A 20,436-nucleotide genomic window follows, 5' to 3' on the forward strand; every position below is an offset into this window, starting at 1 on the left:
GCTGGTGAGGAGCACTTCTCATGAGTGCAAGAAGTGTCAAGAGACATCAGGAAAGGACTGACTGCACCCCCCGTTCCCTGCCCTTCACACTGCTTATGGAAGGAAGATGTAATGAAACTAGGCTCAGTATCTGAGCCTGGGAAGAGAGAAGGGGTGGGGGAAAGGTGATCTTAAAGAGCTGGCTGCACTTCCATCATTCGCCTTACTCTATGTTTTTTTCCATTGGATATTTCTGTTTGTTATGCTTTATGTTTTAGTCTTTCCCAAGCTGAGTATCCTGGTCTGTTTTTTTTGGGACTATAAATGGAAACTGAGCATTCCCTGTCCTTCGAGAGTTCTGAAGTCTGGGGTACTTAAGTCTAACCATGGTCTTTTGTCCCTGGATGGGCCTAAACCATGACAGATTTGTAAACCAAGAGTTAGTTTCCACAAGATCATCAAGCCAAAACCTGGATTTTTTTGAAACTTTTCAATGGTCAGCTTCTGGGTAGAAATGAATGGCAGCTGTCAAAAACAGCTGCGTAACAGATAATGTGAATTTAGGGACCATAAATCCAGAGCCTGATTGAGAAAAGGTCCTCCTATGCAACAAGGACATTTTAGCATGCACTTCAGCAATATTTGGCAGAAGGACCAGACAGCTAAGGCAGTTATTAAAGCGAGTGATTGGAACAATCTGGGAATGTCTGTTTCCGAATTATGCAGAACTGTTTCAAGGTTCTGTCAAAGTTACATGTGATTTTCTCTGTTGTTCTGAATTGAAAAGCAGAGTTGAGATATTAATGTTCTGTGAAGGACATTAATTCAAAACATGCACAATGCTAAAGTATGCTATCAGCTGCTTTACGATACAAAGAAGCTTGTAAGGGAATAAAACAAGGACAGCAGAAAAGTTTGATTCTACACTTGATATTTTCCCTTCACATTCAGTACTAAAGGATACAGTTTATATTCTGTGATTGCTTTGTCACTTGAAAAACTTCATTTTCTTGTCCTTCTGGATGAAAGGAGTGCTGCAGCAGTGCTGGGTAATCTACGTAGTCACAAAGATAGCAGGAGCAGCTGTAGACTGCTGTGGAGAAGCAGCCCTAAAGCTGAAAATGTTTGGAACCATATTGATCACCTCTCACACCACTTGATTCAGAAATGTCTTTGGGGTCAGCTTCAGGCCATTCTGCTGATACTCTATAGCACAAAGCACTAGGGTTAGTGTACCTTATGATCCCAGTAAGAAGGCACTCAAACTCCACAAGCTACTGCTTAAAATATTATATTCTGGAGCTAACTCAAGAAAGATAATAGAGATCATCTTAAATCACTTCAGGTGCTGGGAATCCTGAGCTGTGCAGCATCAGACAGGCCTCTGTTCAGGGCATGAGGTACAGGTCTCATCCATAGGCAGGTTCACTGACATTTTGGTTTTGAATCCTCATATAGCATTTTCTTAGACAAAAAATATGGTCTTTCTCATTTCTACCATCAAACAACCACATGTTTACAAGAGAACTTGCTGCTCCACTTTAAGATAAAGACAAGGCTATGCAGGTGGTGTAACTAACAACACCAAGTGGGAGGGAGCTGCCTGCAGGCTCCTCTGCTACCCTCACCCATCTGAGTTTATGCTGTGCAGACTGGCACAGGCCTCAAGGACAAGCAGCACAGCACCAGCCTATGCCTCCATACATCACTAACTCTTTGATGCACAGTAGTCTTCTGGTTAGGGTTGTGACAATCCCAAAGGGGAAAATCTTGCACCCTCAAGGCTTTATACTTTGCTTCCCTACTGTGGTGCTCTATGCCAGCCTGGTAGCTTCTACTGCTCCTTGGGGTGAGTTCTGCTTACTATCAAATACAAGACAGTGGCAAAGGATTGCTGCTGGACAGTCCCTTATTATCTAGCATGAGGATCATGGGATTTGCAGGCAGGCTGTGCTCCAAGGTCGGGAGACCTTTGGAGATAATAAGAATGCAGAGTGCAGCAGGCTTCTCCCAGCATCAACCACACCATGAAGAATGCAGCTGTAGGCACAGAAGTGAGCATTTTCCTCATCCCCTTGCAAGAGAAAAAGATACTTATGTCTCTGTCTGGGACATAGGATGTGTTGCTGCTTTCCTTCCTTCTTTACAGAGACACGCTGGGACTTTCACCAATTATTTCTGCTTTCTATAACAAGCGGAGGATGAATATGTGCACAATACAGGCAAATCTCACAGTCTTACCTTGCACAGCATTTTTCAAGAGTGCAGATTGCATACTGTAACTGGGAAGAGATTTGACATCTGAGGAAGAGGAATATGCTTTTGAGGGCAGCTCTGAGATGATCACAGCTCTTCTCACGCCAACCTCACATGGTTGTCTCTGGGCTGTTCTGCAAAATGGATTTTCGAGAACAGTCTGCTTAGTAAGATCCTACATTTATCATCCTCCCTCATGCCCCTGGCTTCATATCTCCATGTAAGAATTACTCCATGCCCACTTTACATTTAGTATATGTGCTGCCATGGTGTGCAGTATAGGAAGAATGAGAAATTGTCTCAGAGCACTCCATGTAACAAAATAGGCTGCTTGATTGATCCTGCAAGCTATATGAGCCCTTTGCACTCATTGGTGATATGGCTTGAGGAAAATAACTCGGTTAACTTTCCAGAAAAATTCCAGGTCTCAGATTTGATAATCTGCTATCATACACATAATGAGTAAGAGTTATCAGTTTAGGCCTCTATTTAGGAAGAAAACTTTAAGTCTTTAAGTTAACAGATCTTATAAAGTCAGTATATTTAATAATACATGAAAGTTTGTGTTAACAGCAGAATCCTAATACCCATAGGGAAGACACTGGCTAAATTACAAGAGCAAACTTCAATTTGATTCTGAATGGCAAATATAAAGTATGTCCTAGAGAAGCCTAAGGGATATGGATGCATTATAAATGAAAGTTAGGTATATATCACTCACATAAGCATCACAGAGGGGAAATGTAGATTTTCCAGTATATCAGGTGTGCATAAACAAGAGTTTAAAGAAATATGTCCATTGAAAGAAGCTACTTTCTTTTTACATGCTGTAAATTACAAGTGAGTACTGCACATACACCTCAGCAGACAAGCATACATGTAGAACTATTTAAATTATATTTAGTAACACTAGATTATCAGTACAATCTGCATAGATTAAGGCTTAATAATAATATTATAATAATTAAAAAACCAAAACCACAAGTTTTCTAAACACTCCATTATAGTTTCCATATTCTAAGACTCATAATATGGTTATTTTTTCTAAAATTTCCCTGAAATAGTTTAGAAAAGCAGCTTAGTGTTTTGAAACTCTGATTTAAATACACTTCTTCCTTTTTATTTCTGCCTTCATTTTGCCTGTGAAGGCAACAGAATAAATTGTAGCTCTGTTTTTCTTTTACTTTTTGTTTTGGACAAGTGTAACTTTTCAAAAGTTAAGGCATTTCGAGGTTATGGAATAGCAAAAGGAGAAATACAAGAAGATAAAAGGAAACCAGATGGCAGATACTACTAATTTGATTGCACCCTGACAATCTCTTTCATTTATGGCCTGTTTTTGAGTTTGTGGATGGTACTGAACAAGCACAATTCTTACGCTCAGACCATTTCTTCTAAGCTTAGGAATATAGGCTCAGAAAAAGTTTTCTTATTTCTCCCCACAGGAATTCCACGTGTCTCATTCCAAAGGAGACTGGCCCCTGGCCATGCTAACCTTTGGATTACTCTCACAAACTGTGGAAAGGCACAATCTTAACTGCAGCAGGGATCATATCAGAGCTGTACTGACTACTGTATGGTATAGATGACTGAACTGCATGGTACTGTAAACTTTCCGGCCTTTTTTAATGCACTATCATAAGCCAAGGAATACAGATTGTGTCTGTGACTGCCTGTGCTACCGGTGATATGTGATCCTATCTGTTAGACTGCTGGGTACACAGACCTTTTTTTCATTAGGCTACAGAGTTGTCCAAATTCACTGTTCACTGAGGGCTTTCATGCACAGGAATACTAGGTAAGCTTGGGCTTCAGTGCTGGTTTGGGTCTGCATTCAATATCCAGGACAGATAAGTCAAAGTGATCTGTCTAATGCATGTGTAGAGTTGGTGGCTCAACAAAACCTGTGTCTTGGTCTTGCTGGCACGCTTTGGCCAAGAACTCCTGAGATCTGGACTCATGTCTTAATTGTTGGCCATTTTTCTGGTTCTGGTAGTTCAGAAAAACAATGAAACTCAAGATAAAATCTACATATTTTTAACTAACATGAAATTAATTTACTGTTAGGATAATCAAAGCAAAATGCATCCAGGGGACTATTCACAGCCCTAGGAATCATACCCATATAAAAGAAGAGAGGTCATGTTCACTACTTTCTGACTGTAAGACCATACAACAAGGTCCTAATGGGATCTTGCAGGTCACTGAGTCCAGGCAGCTTTTGCTGTCAAGGAGATGTTGTAATCTTTTTACAAAACTTTCTGAACTCAAACGGCTCCCACAGCACATTTTCCAGGGTATTATGCATTAAATTGGCTATGCAGTGGGACATCCAGGGTTGCTCTGCAATAAGCTGACCTCAGATGAGTCCGTGGCACACATGGACTGCTGTGTGATTGCTTGGTACATTGCTCTGAAAACACTTGCCTGAACACTAAATGTGATCCAACCAAGGTCAAAATAATTCTGTGTCTAGCCTGCCTGAATGAGTGTTCCTATATGAATACTACGATTCAAGATGATAAGGGGACTGGAGCATCTTCCTTATGAGGAAAGGCTGTGGGAACTGGAACTGTTTAGTCTAGAGAAGACTGAGGGGGGATCTCATTAATATCTACAAATATCTAAATGGTGGATGTCAGGAGGTTGGGACATCCCTTTTTTCTATTATATCTAGCAATAGGACAAAGGGTAATAGGATGAAGCTGGAGCACAAAAAGTTACATTTAAACATAAGAAAAACCTATATTGCTGTGAGGGTAAGGGAGCACAGGCACAAGCTGCCCAGGGAGGGTGTGGAGTCTCCTTCCTTGGAGATTGTCAAGACCTGCCTGGACATGTTCCTGTGCAACTCGATCTAAGCGGACCTACTTCTGCAGAGGGGCTGGATTAGATGATCTCTAAAGGTCCTTTCCAACCCCTACCATTCTATGATTCTATGAATTTTATGTTGTAATTCAATATTAGACTTGGAGAAACAAGGCTGGGAAGTTGCAAGTCTTGCATTAACCACTCCTCATCTTGTACATACACACATTTGTAAGCTAAAGGCTGTTTTACCACCGGTGAAGATGCTAATTCCAGGTTGCAGGCCAAACAGATAGTTAGGCCAAGATGAAAATCAGGGATAAAAACACTCTAAGGATCAAAATATATTTCAAAGGGTGAAATGAGAAGGGGAGAGCTGACAGTGGTCTGATTTGTGGATAAAGGGAGCTGCTGAAAGCTTCTAAAGCAGCTGTGTCTTCTTTAAGCCAATGAGAGGAAGAAATATGCAGAAAAATATCTTGGGTCAAGATATGCTGGGATTTCCTTTCAAAGGCAGTTTTGCCCCTGCATGCTTATAAGCAGAGCAAGAGTAAATCGTGTGGCAGTTCTAGATTAGTGGTTAATGTTGAACTGAATGATCTTAATAGTTTTTTCCAAGCTAAACAATTCTATGATTCCATGATTTGCGTGGTTTCAAGATGCAGAAATAAAAGGATGCTCCCTATAAGGGTGACGTGACCAAGACCCCAGGAGGTGGGTGTGGCGGTAGCTTGAAAACTCAGAATAGAATGAGAAATGAAAAAACAGAGTGTGCTTCATCACCCGAGTTTGTACAAAGAATGTTTCTCTCTCTTGTTCTTGAAAAAAAAAGGTTGATACAGTAAAATATAATCTTAAAATATTTCTATTGGGAAGTTTTAAAAAAAAATCCATCTCTTCAATCTCCAAAGAAGCCCTGTGGCCCTTCTGAGAGGTTTGACTTTGAGGCAGAACTGGAGGCCAGGCACAGTCACTGTCTGTGTCCTGGATCATGAACTGTGCAGAACTTGCTGTGAAAAAGCTGGGACTCAGCAGCACTCTTCAGAGAGGAACACAGAAGCCTGTGCCCGCTCCAACACCATGGACGAAGGGAAGTCTCTTTAATTGAAAAAGATACTAAATCCAGAAATTTCAACCTTCAAAGGAAAAACTGCAAAAAGGAAAAAAAAAGAGCTAAGAAACTAAGGAAGAGTCACGAGACATAGACAAGTGCATAACCAGCCCTCTCTTTTCCAGAGCCATACTTGCCAAGTCAGGAATTGCTCTGAGTTCTCTGTCTTCCTAGAAATCTTAAGTAAGACAGTAATTACTGCAAGAAGCCCTAAGGAGTCCACTCAAGAAGGCTTTGGTTTCCTCTTAAGCACACACAGGGAAGCTCAGAAATAAATGAGTAATGGTCCAAAGCTTTATTTGATCTGCTGCTACAATTAAGAAGTGGCTGGCAAAGCTCATTGACCTCCCTCAGGTACTAATACGTATTGGGCTGTTTCAAAGAGTTGCTGAGAAACTGGAGCTTAGATAACCTCATTAAAAGCCATTTGAGAGGCGTTTAAGTTACATGAATTTACCATATGACTACTGAGGATATCCATATGCAGCTCATATATAAAAATATGAAGAAGTCATCATAAGTTGAGTAGCAGAGGTAGCACGGGTGTGTGGATATAAAGGATATTCACTAAATGAAGGTGAATTTAGTCAATAACTTCCATCCATACATTTTTGCTAGGAGTGATGTGTAATCTTTGCTAGACCTGTAAGTACCATATGGAGAGACTGAGCAGTTAGAAAAATAGATTTGTGCAGAGGTAAAACTATTCTTATAAGCTACAGGCAGTTTTAACAAACAGCACTTACCTGTCTGGAAATATGTACTCACATAATGTTTCCTCTGTCTCAGTGTCATACCCCAATGTTTTAACTGAAAATAGAAAAAAAACAACTCAGCTCTGGCACTGCCAAAGGAAGACTCCCTGAAAGAGCAGCTGGTATTGTCAATGTTGACAAAGAATAGAAGAATATTTTAAAAATTACAGAAAAAAATAAACAGCACTTAAAATTTTAAAAAAAGTGCTCCAGACATGGAGCACTAGGTCTGTAAAGACAAGGGTTGGAACCACTCCCACTGCCGTCCTGGTGATAATACCTTACCCTCATAATTTCTTTTGTGCTGGACTTACAGGTCATGGAGTTGTCAAGAAACTCAACTCAGAGAACTGACCGTGCCGGTAACCACACCATGTTGTCGTCGCTGCTGTGGTACTTTTCAGGTGAACTGGGTCCTTGGTTTGTCACAAACCCCACAAATCCCTGTGCCAGTGGAAGGGTGAGGGCATCAGCAGCAGCGTCTGGCTGGGAGCAAGGTAGTCCTCAGCCACAGCAGGCCAGACCATGCTGGATGAAAACAAGTGTGCAACCTGGGCATCAGGAACATAAATGTCTTTGAGGATCTCAGCCCTAGAACCATCATCTCATTGACATCCTGAGGAAATGAGTTTCTTGAGTCATTCCCTTCTCTTTTATGTTTTAATATTTCAGTCTTGAAGATGCAACTTCCATTCTTCTCAGAGGAGATTTTGAAACTATTTGATTTGAGGTGTGAAGAGTAGTGCCAGCTACTTAATATGTAATTACAGGCTGAAATCAGAGTCCTCATACTCTTGAATTACAAAAACATTGATAAATTGTAATTTGAAGTGAAAGAAAAATTTGCTTTGCTGGAAAGATCCAACATTTTCCTTCCTTTGTTGCTAAAAAGTATGAGACTGGACTTCTTGCTCTCATACAATATATACATTTCAAAAGCCTTTTGTTTAAAAAATGCTATTAAAACTGAAAATTTTAATTAAAATGTGGAACAATCACACATTTAGAAACAGTTTTGATTAACACCCACCTTCTTAGACCTTCTTAGACTGCTGTAGATTCTTCAATATTTTTAGTAATCCCATCAAAGCAATAGGATGAAGACTATTTAAAGTTCCACTTAAGGTGATACTTAATTTCAAAGGCAGATAGCTAGACTTTTTTTTTCCAGAAATCAAAACTGTACATGAAAATGTTTAAGGAAGTGTCCCTAAGTGAAGTCTTCCTTGTGCAAACCTGGGTTTTATAGAGGACGTGAAAGAGGAGGACACAGAAGTAAGGCATAACCTTCTGTCCTCTTGCCCACACCTGTGGCTGTGACAGCTCCACCATCACGGCTACCTGCTCACAGCCTTGCTGCTGCAAGGACATGTAGCTCCCCCCATCAAAAAGGAGAAGCAGGTTTAGATATACCAATTATCTTCTATAGTAAATTCATGGCAGGGAGATGAGAGAAGTCAATTAAAAAATAAACTGAATAAATGTGGGAATAAAAAATACTGATTTTAATTAACCTGGATGGTATGAACTGCAAAACTCAATTCTGGCATGAGACCCTACTTGATGTGTCCAGACTTTGTATCATAGCTCCTACATTTCAGTCACGCCGGAGAGCATCTCAAGAGGTACCATGACTGTCAAAGCACTGACACTTTTTGACATCAGCTTCTTTAACTTGTTCTTACAGATCAGCAAAAAGACATAGCCCCACATTACCCATGCTACCTCTTCCCCAAAAGATCATAACCCTGATATCTAACTTAAAACTCATGCGGAGAGGTTTAAGGTGTTATGTCTCTTGCTCTTTTATCTTCACCATGGACTTTCAGAAGGCTCACATTCCACACAGGCTATATTCTTGACTGTTCATGCTAGGACAGCCACGGGCATGGTGACTCATGCTCAGTCTGAGGTTCACTATGACCTCCTGATTCTTCTTAAGGAAAAACTTCTGTACCGTGAGGGTGAGGGAGCCTGGGCACAGGCTAGCCAGAGAGGTTTGTGGAGTCTCCTTGTCTGGAGGTCTTCAAAATCTACCTGAACACTTTTCCAGAACATTTTCCCAGTTTGTTGAGATAATTTCTGAAAGCTAGTCTTGCTCCCCAGCATAGCCACAGCCCTTCCCCGCACTATGAGTGGTGTTACCCACAAATTTAGTAAACGTGCTCTCTGTGTCATTAGCCACATCACTGGTGAAAAAACCTTTGATAGTTCTGGACAAATCACGGCTTATGTCCTCTTATAAATGTTTTCCCACCATTGATAGATGACAACTGCCTTTTCAGACAGTTGTGCAATCCGTTCTGCAGCTGTTCCCTGACTTACACCTTATCCCGAGTGCCTCCGGCGTCAAGTCCACTCTTAAATCAACTAAAATCTCCTTTTCCTCGCTTTTCCTTTATCAAAGAGGGAAGTCAACTTCTGACCACAGCTGTTCCCATCAAGGCGCTGCGGTGGCTCAAGCACCCTTTGCTTACGTTCCGGACGCTTAGAACCCGCGGCCGGAGCGAGCGGCGTCGGGCGGGTGGGCCGGCGGCTCTGCCTCGGGCCGGCGGCGGGGCGCGGGCGCTGCGCGGGGCGGCGCGTGGCGTGCGCGGGCAGCGCGGCCAGGCCCGCGGCGGGCGGCCCCCGGCGGGGTCTCCATGACTACCCGCCGCCGCTTGCGTTGCCAGGGCGGCGGCGCCGGGTGTGCGCACCGGGCTTCCAACTGGCCGCCGCCAACAGCCGCCGCCGCCGCCTCCATTGGCCGCCGCCTCTGTCGGCCGCCGCCTATATAGGGAGGCCGGGCGGGCAGCTCCGCGGCTGTGTGCTGTCCGCGGTGGGTCGGGGGCGAGTGGGGCTGGGGAGGGTGCCGCGGCAGCGCGGCCCGTCCGCCCGCCTTCCTGCGGGGCGGGAGAGGCTGCTCGAGGGGTAACCGAGTACTTGTGGTGGTTTGCGGGGTTTATTTTAGTTTTCAAACTTCATTTTGTCGTTTGCTTTTTTTTTTTCTTTTTTTTTTTTTTTTTTTTTTTGCTTTTTTCCTTCCGAAAGGTACCGAGGTCGGGGCGATGCGCCGCATGGGTGAGAAGAGCCGGGCGGGGAGGCGGGAGCCCTGCCCCGCTGCCCCCCGCGCCGACGGGCGGGCCGTGCTGGGGGTGCTGGCGGAGAACGGCCAGCAGCGGCCCGGCTGTCAGGTGAGCCCCGGCCGCGGAGCCACCGCGCCCGCTTTCCGCCGCGCCGCTGCCTGCGGACTCCTGCTGCGCTCCTCCAGGTGGCCCGGCCGGGCCCGCGGCTGGCGGCCCGCAGGGACCCCCTGTTCGGTCCTGCCCGGCCCGGGAGCGGCGGTGGCGGCCACCGGGCGCGGGCGTGAGCCGTGGCCGCCCGACCCCTCGAGGCCGCGGGTGGAGACCCGGGGCGGTTAGCGGTTGAAGTGAGCTCCAGTTATGGAGCGTTTTAAGTTGCCCGAGAAACCCTGCTGGAAACCGCTCAATCCCCGTGTATAGATGCTTCCCTGTGGAACTACTTTGAGCAAATAATCTGTCCTGGAAGGAAGGGAGACTCGGTGAGACTTTATTTGGGCTCTTACTCTCTGAAGTGTAGGAGTGCATTAAGAAAAGTATGTTCACTCATGGTTGCGCAAAGGTCCCATGCACCCATGCTTCAGGGTGCCAGGGCATTCAAATAGCTGAAGTTCACAGCAGGGTGTCTGTGTTTCTACCCTTTGGGCCCTGCTGGAGTCTGCTCGTGTGGCAGTTTTTGTGCTGACTTACAGGACTTAAAACAGCAGCTATTCTATGCAAACGCCTCTTAAGCTGTGGTTGTATAAGGCTCCTAATTTAGGTGGGAGTTTGCTGATAGTAGATGATGTGAAGGACTGTAACCTGATCACAGGTTATAGTGCTAGGAGTTGCAGTGCTTGAGCTCAAAAGCTCAGACTTGGTAACTTGGCATAAAATGCCTTCTCAGGTTCTTCCTAAATCTGTGACGGTGCAGGAGCACTTCCTTTTGTTACTTCACTGTGCTGCATTTTAAAGCAGCTGCTCCTTGCCAGAACTAAATGTGGGGCAGACTTTGTACTTGCTAGCCCCATCCGAGCCCACCTCACGTCTCTTGATGGTGGGCACCTGAGGTGCAGCTGATCCTCTGGTTCCTGACTTGCATTACACCTTCCTCTTCTGTGAGAAGTCTGTAGCAGCAAAACAGCAACAAGTGGTACTCCTGAGGCACCAGCTGTAGCTGGGAGTTTTTCCAGTGAACTTCTATGTTATTGGCGTCTGTTAGGCAGGGAAAGTGATTTTCTGTTCTAAAACAAGCGATACTTACAGTTGTTTTATTCCTGAGTTGCCCTCCCACAGCAGTACTATGTGTTCTGTTCCAGGCTGCTACTATTATCAGACACTTCTCTGGCTCTGAAAACACCATCCCTGCATCTGGAAAAGATGAATTGCCCAGCCATATGGTCAATGCTGCACCAAAGCAAGGCTTTGCTATCTATGTCGATGAACAAGAAGAGAAAGAAAACTACAATTTTCAAGTTCCTGAAGAGCTGGAATCAAGCCTGTGTGAGCTGGATAAAAGTGGAATGACATCTAGTATTCATCTACTGCTGGATCTGAGTACAGGTAACTCCTGTTACTACTCCATATCTGTGGTACAAGTACATGTAGGGTTGTTATTAATTTTGATGCTGGTAAGTTAGAGAGTAGCTTATACTGAAGCATTATTAATTGTAACATAGCTTGGATGGTGCCTACATGAGGTACAACACTTCTGTGCTAGAAAAAGCAGGAGAATGTGAAGACATAAGTTACTTAAGTGTTTCATTGCTTCCTCTTACCTGTCAGCGTCTCCTATGGTGGTGGACACATCCTTCCAGTCCCAGCCTGAGGATCACATGGAAGATGATGTAACTCTGCCTGTGGAAGAGTATGCACAAGACATTCATCAGTACCTTCGAGAGGCTGAAGTGAGTGGCTTGCAACAGGCTTAAATAGATGGTCTCTGTGATGAGCTGCTATGTTGCAAACATATTGGCTGCCCTAGGATAGCTCAAGGCTGCCACTGAACTGCAAAGGAGAGAAGGCAGGAAGTAAAAGCTGTCTCTGAAGGGAGCATCTAGACAGGGATGAGGTCTTTTGGTATTACACTGTGTCCCTGAATTCCCTGAAATTGGAATATCTCTTGACTCTTTGGTGTGACTCATTTTTGCAGATGACAGTTGAATGCTGCAAAAATACTAAAGCACTTGAATAGGATCTCAGTGACACCTTTCTTGCTATTGTAGCAAGAAATATTGTAGTATTGTACAGACCTTCCTTTCTATATTAGATCAGTAAAGTGCAGTCTTACAATGGGGGGCAGGGGCAAAAATTTATCATTTTTAGGTCCTTCTGGCTTATATGCCTGATGGCAAGGGCAGACTCTACTCCAGGAGGTATTTTACTGTTCTGCCACTAACATGGTAGCTGCTATCTCTTCAGTCTTTCTGGAGATGCTACTAGCTGCTAATTAACACTACTAGCAAGTACTAATACTAATAATTATTCATAGTAATGAGTTATTAATAGTGCTTATGCTTTTTGTTATAAGCATAAAGAGTGTTAATCAGCTCAGCCATTGATGACTCTCTTCAGGGTGAGCATCCTGATTGTTCAACTCTCTCCAAACAGCTAAGATTCAGGCCCAAGCCCTACTACATGAGGAAGCAACCAGATATCACAACAGGAATGCGTGCCATCTTAGTAGACTGGCTGGTGGAAGTTGGGGAAGAATATAAACTTAGGACAGAGACTTTGTATTTGGCAGTGAACTTCCTGGACAGGTTTCTTTCCTGCATGTCTGTTCTCAGAGGGAAGCTTCAGCTTGTGGGAACAGCAGCAATGCTTCTGGCTTCGTGAGTATTTTATCTTCTGAAATCTCAGTGAGCTAAAACTTACTTTTGGAATGAGTCTTTTAATTTAATTTGAAAGCCTGAAGCTTGCAGTAGTATGTACCTTTTTTCATGTCTCAAGATCGGCAATATCACTTCCTTTTGTGCTAGAAAAATTAATCATTTAATGTTTGGTATGAGGAAACCTTCTAAATGTAATAGCAGGAATAAAACTGCTATTGTGTTGGGCTGGTAGCCTATAAGGCTCTAATAGATTCACAGTTGCAATTTTCCTTGAACTGCTTTAAGTAGACAGTACCCAACATAGCCTAGGAGTGTGTAAATTTTGCCCAAACTTAAAAGTAAATTGTTACCTAGCCTGAAAGAAGGACTAAACCAAGAGCTATAGACAGATCTTATTGTCATGTGCTCATCCTGACATGAGTGCAGTAGAAAGCTTTCTGTTACTATAACTTTCAAACTGAAAAATGTGGCTTTTTTTTTTATTCAGGAAATATGAAGAGATCTACCCACCTGAAGTGGATGAATTTGTATACATAACAGATGATACCTACACAAAACGGCAGCTGCTAAGAATGGAACAGCTGCTTCTCAAAGTGTTGGCTTTTGACCTAACAGCCCCAACCATCAACCAATTTCTCCTTCAGTTTTTTCAGAGGCATGGAGTCTGTATGAGGACAGAGAACTTTGCAAGGGTATGAATTATCCTCCTTTAAGGACTGATGGGGAGGTGGGGAGTGATCCTAAAAGCAGAACCACTTGTATTTCTATAAGCTACCTGACCAGACAGTTTCTGCAACTATACAATGCTCTATCAGAAGATACAGTTTTTGTCATGCCAAGTCTTACCTGGGACTGCTGTGTTGTAGCCTACTACCTTCAGTGGATGGCTTCTGTGCTGAGACTTCTGGGTAAATGTCTCATGGAAATCCTAAGTTTGGCCTGTCTGATCAAGGATGATATACTCACTAGGTAGCTAGATAATAGGAATCTGGTTATTTTTTTCAACAGTGCTTGTGTAGTAAGTCTGCCCTGGATGTAGTGGTGCTATGTATTCCTACACAATGACACAGTATATGCCTGCATAGCTACATAGGCAACGCTACTTAGAAACAGGTTACCCCAAGCTTACAGCAGGACAAGTATAGGATTGTACAGTGCTTACTCCAATGGAGCCCAAATTCAGTTTCTTAGAGCTGTCCATTTACCCCCAACCTCCTAGTGAAGTCCACTTATGTGAACAAGAGCCTCAGAGAATGGGAAATGTGTCTTTGTTTTTACAAAACATGATTTTTTTTTTTTTTTTAAGCCTCTGTCTGTAAAATTACATCAGAGCTGATGCTGGGACTGGAACTTCAGATTACAGTGTAGATTTTTTTTTTTTAGGTTTTGACAAGGTGTGGTCTTTCTATCTCCATTAAAATGTGCTAAAGGTTCTTCTGTAAGATCAACAGGACTAGGATGCTGTTTCTGTCTACCAGACATGTAACTCGTGTTTTGACATGAAACTGAGACCATTGGCAATTTTCAGTGCTTACTGTATTGGACTAAGTGTAACAGCTAGACTTGTTCTGTTTGGAAAAATGTGTGGGTTTTTATTTAGTATCTTGCAGAACTGAGTCTCCTTGAAGCTGATCCATTTCTGAAGTACCTTCCTTCACAAACTGCTGCAGCAGCCTATTGTCTAGCAAACTATACGGTGAACAGGTCTTTCTGGGTAAGAACAAGTGCACGTTAATGAGTAGCTCAAGCATTTTATGTTATATTAACTAAGCTGAGAAGCAGAAGTAATAGCTTCAAAGTTTATTGTTAAAGACTGAAATCCTGTAATTGAGTAGCTGTTCTTGAGCTAACAGGACTACTTGAAACATGAATGTTAAAGTAACTGGAAATACCTTGCCTCTTCTCTGAAAAGGGAGAGACCTTACTGTTTCACACCAAGCCTGTACCTAAGGCTTTATTGTCTTTAATCTCCAAAACTCCTTCCCCAAATACAATTCAGGACACTTCTGTAAGGGAGAGGAGATGATTATATCTACTTGAGCAGAGTGATTACACTGAGTGGCTAGTTTAATGCAAGCCTTAGTAGGACTTTCAGCTGTGTGTTGGAAGAATAGCTTTAGTAGAGAGCAGGATTCAGAAGAGATGTAATGGATGCCACATTCTTAGAGGAAAAGGAGCTTCTTGTCAGATCTGGCACTAAGGAAGACCTGGAGTGAAAATGATGTCAGGATACACTTGTATCCTTTTCAAACTTAAAGAATCTAGAGTGGGCACTAATGTAATGAAAATGGTTTCTGCTTCTGTAGAAAATCTATTCTAGATGAATGTGGCCTCCATAGAATAAAACTATTTTTTCTCCTCTGACACCAGCCAGAAACACTTGCTGCATTCACTGGGTATTCATTAAGTGAGATAGTGCCTTGCCTGACTGATCTGCATAAAGCATGCCTTGATGCTTCTCATTGCCAACTGCAAGCAATTAAGGAGAAGTATAAGCGCTCAAAGTAAGTACCCAGGAAGCCAGTGTTCTTTAACTTGGAATAGCACAAGATGACTCTGGTTTAGCAGTTTGGGCTACAGCTCCTGTAGCTGACAAACCTCTTGAAGCTGGAACACAAAAAGTTCCACTTAAATATAAGAAAAAACTATTTCACTGTGAGGGTGACGGAGCAGTGGCACAGGCTGCCCAGAGGGGTTGTGGAGGCTCCTTCCCTGGAGGTCTTCAAGACCTGCCTGGACATGTTCCTATGTGACCTGATTTAGGTGAACCTGCTTCTTCAGGGGGGTTTGGACTAGATGATCTCTAAAGGTCCCTTCCAACCCCTACCATTCTATGATTCTGTGAACCTCTTGGTGATCAGGTTCTATTACAGAAACACAAGCCTTTGTCAGCCTCTTGAGGGGAAAACTTTCTCCTGGCCAGAAGATTAGTTCATTCATAGATACACAGATGTACTGGATAAGAATTCTGCAGTGTTGCAGGATGATATTTTCTTCCTCAGTGTATTGCATGGAAAGGTTATATCTTTAAATTTGTAAGCTAAACCAGTATATTTAGTGACTGCACTTCTATTCCAGGTACTTGCAAGTGTCTCTTCTGGAGCCCCCAGCAGTTCTTCCTCTACAATAGAGACTTTGGATTCTGGACTCAGATTACTTTGTGTTGATCAGCAAAGCTGGTGTAACATTTTGTAGAGCAAAATGTCATGTCTAAGCATAGCAATCAAAATGGTTTTAAGATAGTATTTTTAATTAGATGCCTTTTAAAAAAGGATATTAGACTATAGCTCTTAATATAACTGATAGCACTTTTAATAAATGTCTTTACACATTCCTCTGAATCTTCTGACTCTAGTATCTGCAGTAAGTAAGATTGAGCAGGAAGTAGTGTGTGGGGTTGTTTTTCTTTTGTTTTTTCTTTTTTTTTCTTTGTTAACAATCGGTGTAAGCAAGACTTTAGCTGCAGTGGATAAAGTGTGGCTCGAATCAATATGACCTGGTATCTCTGGAGACCTGAGTGATTTGCTGCAGTACCTTCTCTGTTTATTCCTCTTCTGGGAAACAAGATTGTGTGGCCATGAACAGAACACATTTTTTGCAACTTCTTTACCACACGACAGCAAAAGACATCCAGATGCATGTGTTCTATGAACTCTGAACTTGTGTGTAGAAGACCATCAATGTTGAGTCAAACTTCCCTTTATGGAGGCAAATAAAGAGCTGTTGCTTCTGCACAGAGCTGCCGGAGCCTTAGGACACTTTAAACACTAGTGGACACTTATGTAGAAAGCAAGGCTAAAAGCCATGAGGTATGGGAAGAGTGGAGTTGAGCTGGGTGGCTGCTGTGTTGTACATGGGGTAATGAATTGTCTTACAACAGGTGTCCAAGATGACCTACCACTAGAGCACTGCTGAATGTGTGTGCTCTGCAGTCTCTAGAAAAACCCCACCCTTAGCAGGAAGGATGGGGGGGATGATAGCACAGGACAACCTATTAGTGATCTCATCCTGATTTGCTGCACTCTTGTGTGCTGCTCAGTTATTTGTTAGCTGCCATTTTTAAAGAGCCAAACAAGACACTACCTTGTCTTAAGCACAACACCTGTCCAAAGTAGCTTTAAAAAATTCAGTTGTTCCTGTTGGCCAACGTGTAGAGATTTATATTCAGCTTAACTAAACTGCAAGGTAAGTCTGAGAGATTCTCTTACTGCAAGACTTTAAAGCCTTCAATGCTTATTGCTTCATAAGAGTAATCTATACAGAACATATGTGTTTCCAAGCAATAATATGCTTAGTATTTGATGTTAGCATGGAATTTAACAGACATAGTAAGTACCAGCTAACAGGAGCATTCCGCTTCAGTCTAGCCTATGCAGTTCTTGATCTCTTGCTTCAAACGCTTCTAGTCAAAGAAGTGAATGTGTATTGGTGTTTACTGATGACAGATGTCATCAGATATCACAGACATAAGCATGGGATATCCACTTAATGGTGGGGGCCTAGGTCTATGGATTGTCTCCATGCAATGAATTTCATGGCTTTTGGATGAATGTTTTAAAGCCAGGCTATGAATTTCACTTGTCTGCAGCCATCTCCTTTAAAGCAGGTAGAGAGGACAGAGCCAGTAGTGCCTGGTTATGGTGGGAAGTAGTGAATGTCTCCCAAGGAAATGGTGAGTGTGCTGAGCAAGAGTCTCCTGAAATCTGCCAGGCTTATGAGCACTAGCTTGTTTATGGTGTTTCAGGTTGAACATAAACTTAATAAGCCTTACACTGCTCATAAGCAGTACTGCTTATTAAACCGCAATGACTGTAGTGTTGAGTATTTTAGAAGTAGTAGTGAGTGTTTCAAATGCAGAACTGTGTTCCTAGTGTTACAGCAATTTGAAGGTATTCATACAGTCATGTCACAACAGTAATAGGGAAGATGAGTTTTGATATTTTGAACAGTTTATGACTACAGTTATGTTCCCAAGCTGACAGATTTGGTGCATCTAACATAGTAGGAAGTGTCCATGTCTAATTTGACTAAATGTTTTAACATGTGATGTCTTCCTAGAAGCCAAACTTTTGGTTTACTTTTTTTAGAGCTTACTTAGCTGCAAGATGGCTAGATTAGTTTCATTTAAGTTCCTTGAATCTTTAATTCTCTGATATATAAACTTGCCTGATTTTTTTAAACTATATCTGAAGACTGTGCTCTCTCTGCTTTGTTGCTTCATCATTATTTTGCAACTGACCCAATGGCTTAAATATTCTTATAGCCTAAAGGCTTAAAGTAAAATGGAAAAAGCTTAGTTAAGATGAGGAATCACATAATGCTGCAGCGTGAATGTTAATAACAAATTTGTGCAAAATAGATGAAATTTTAATTTGGGAGACAGAAGAGAGGGATCTTGAATTGGTTGCACCTGAGATCTCTAATGCTGACATTCTGAATGTTCCTGCTGTATAAAGAAAGGAAAAGTGTTATTGCTCTTGTATGAGTGAACTTTGACTCTTTCAAGGTGAACACTAGGTACTATCTCCTCTCTCACTCAGAGTCATCACATTGAACTCTGGCCTACCCCTCCTGGAGGCTCTCTGCATCTGGTACTTGAGATGGAGGTATAAGAGATGTCTCAGTTGGACTTATTGTGATAATTAAGGTGAAAAATGGCTTTTTTACTAAAATGACATGCTTAAATGCAGATGCAAAACCACTTAAGAATATTTAAAGGTGTACTGAAAATAAGTATACAGGAATATGGGTTTATAAGGAGGGAGATGTAAATAATTCAAAAGGAAGCTCTAAGTTTTCATCGATGTAGTGCCTATGCTATACAGAAAAACTAAGATGTGTAAAGCTCTTAGCCTTGTGATGTTTGTTTCACAGAACCAGACTTCTTGGAAACAGCCATGTAATGAAATGATACTCTATGGAAAGGTACTGATTTAACAGCTAGGGTCTACCTTCATTTTCTGCTTCTCTGGAGCGAGTTAAGGATGTCTGAGAGCTAATTAAGTAATTAGAAAGAATGATTTAACTGTGGTTGGGAAAGTTAAGCTGTTAATTCATTACTGAAGGGTGTCTGCCTTACTCGGAAATCTGGCTGTGTGGTGAGTCTGTGAACATGCCTGCTTGTTGTCAGCTCTAAAAATGACTAGAATTAGCTCTGATTGCTGAGGTTGGTACTTACTTTACCCAGTGACCTTGAAGCAGCTTGTGGAGCTGCTCATAAGGATGAAAAACCCAGCCAACAGCATCAGTGATTGCCTCTTGGAATTAAGCTTTTTGTCTTGTAATTTTTCTGAGCACCTGCTGCCCTAGAGCAAGATCATGTTTGAATACTGAGGAATGGTGCAGACATCTGCTAGGTAGATGTGAACTGAAGGAGATATAGATCCATCCCTTACCACACAGGTGTTACAGAGCCCTGTCAAGTCTTGGGGATTTGTTAGGTCCCCTGCTGGTTACAGTGGATATGTGTTTTCCCATTGCATAAGAAAATGAAGTCTCACTGATTACTTATTTTTAGCTCTTGTCTGCTTCATAGTTCATGTATGGTAAGCTCAGACTCTCTTGGGTGTTTAAATTGCATCCACTTAACATGAACACAAAGTTTTGCATGATCACATACCAATAATGAACATCCTTGGCGACACATTTACAGAGGATGTCCACTTTATGTGGTCCTGCCAAGACAGAGGAAAACATTGACTTAGCCTGTGTGAGTAGCTAATACAGCCAGTCCCAGCTCTTCTGTGCCCTGCTTGGGGTTTCTCTGTGTAGATGGCAACAGTGCAAATACCAAAGGGAATTAGCACAGACAAACTTCCAGGACAGTCTACAAAAAGATGCTGAGCATGTGATAGTTAGTCCTAAAGTACATGCCTACCTTCATCAAATTGACTTGCATCTAAGCTAAGCCATGACTAGAGAGAAGAGGCAGTCCTGGCCCTGATCCTTTGGAAGGTACTAAAATTATGGCTCTGTCCTGGAGCTTTGTACAATACTTGTAATAGCTACTCTGAACTAGTACTGAAAAAATAGTTGAAGGCTAAGCAAGGCCTGGTTCCTGGCCAAATGCATGTCTCCATTTGGCTTGTTTCCATGATGCTTAGGGCTAGCTCCTTTTTCAAGCAGATTTGTCTTAGGGAGAGCTTGTTGAAGCAGGAAAAAATCATGTGAGCTAACCAGCTGTATGGGTGTCAGTTCAGTGCTCATGCTTATTGTCTGCCCCTCTTTTGTCTTACTGATGTGCCCAGAATGACCGAGTGTCCCTGTCACTAGTACCAGTAAACACCTAGCTAAACCATAAGGCAGTCAATTCTTTCAGATATTCAGATGCTCTGAACTCAGAGGAGCATTACCAGAGCCAAGAGCTAAAAGAACAGGCTCATGATAAAGCATTGAATTCTGGCAAGGAGATCTTCTCTGTCCACCATCTGCAGGCAAGCTGCCTTTTCTTTGTTTATTATTGTTTGTGTTTTGATGTGTAAATAACTTGAAAAATTAGGAAAGAGAGCCCTAGCTCCCACAGTATTTAACAGATCAGGCATTTGGTAGTAATCAGTGAGCTGTTTACAGCTGAATACTGTAAAACTTAACCCTGTAGTTGAGGGAGAAACTGGAGTGTGGCATGTATCTCAAAACAGAACAAACTTCCATTTGTT

At 42.4% G+C, this 20,436-nt stretch overlaps 1 protein-coding gene across 1 annotated transcript; it reads left to right on the plus strand.

Moving 5' to 3' along the window:
• The first annotated feature begins 9,956 nt into the window (after positions 1-9,956).
• CCNA1 (cyclin A1) lies at positions 9,957-15,911 on the plus strand. The gene is made up of 8 exons (XM_062020445.1): positions 9,957-10,082; positions 11,267-11,510; positions 11,733-11,854; positions 12,558-12,781; positions 13,269-13,473; positions 14,382-14,495; positions 15,152-15,285; positions 15,860-15,911. Exons 1-8 carry the CDS (start codon positions 9,957-9,959, stop codon positions 15,909-15,911), a joined length of 1,221 nt encoding a protein of 406 aa, XP_061876429.1.
• The last annotated feature ends 4,525 nt before the right edge of the window (positions 15,912-20,436 follow it).

The sequence above is a fragment of the Colius striatus genome, chromosome 1 (genome assembly GCF_028858725.1).
Source record: "Colius striatus isolate bColStr4 chromosome 1, bColStr4.1.hap1, whole genome shotgun sequence".
NCBI lineage: Eukaryota > Metazoa > Chordata > Aves > Coliiformes > Coliidae > Colius > Colius striatus.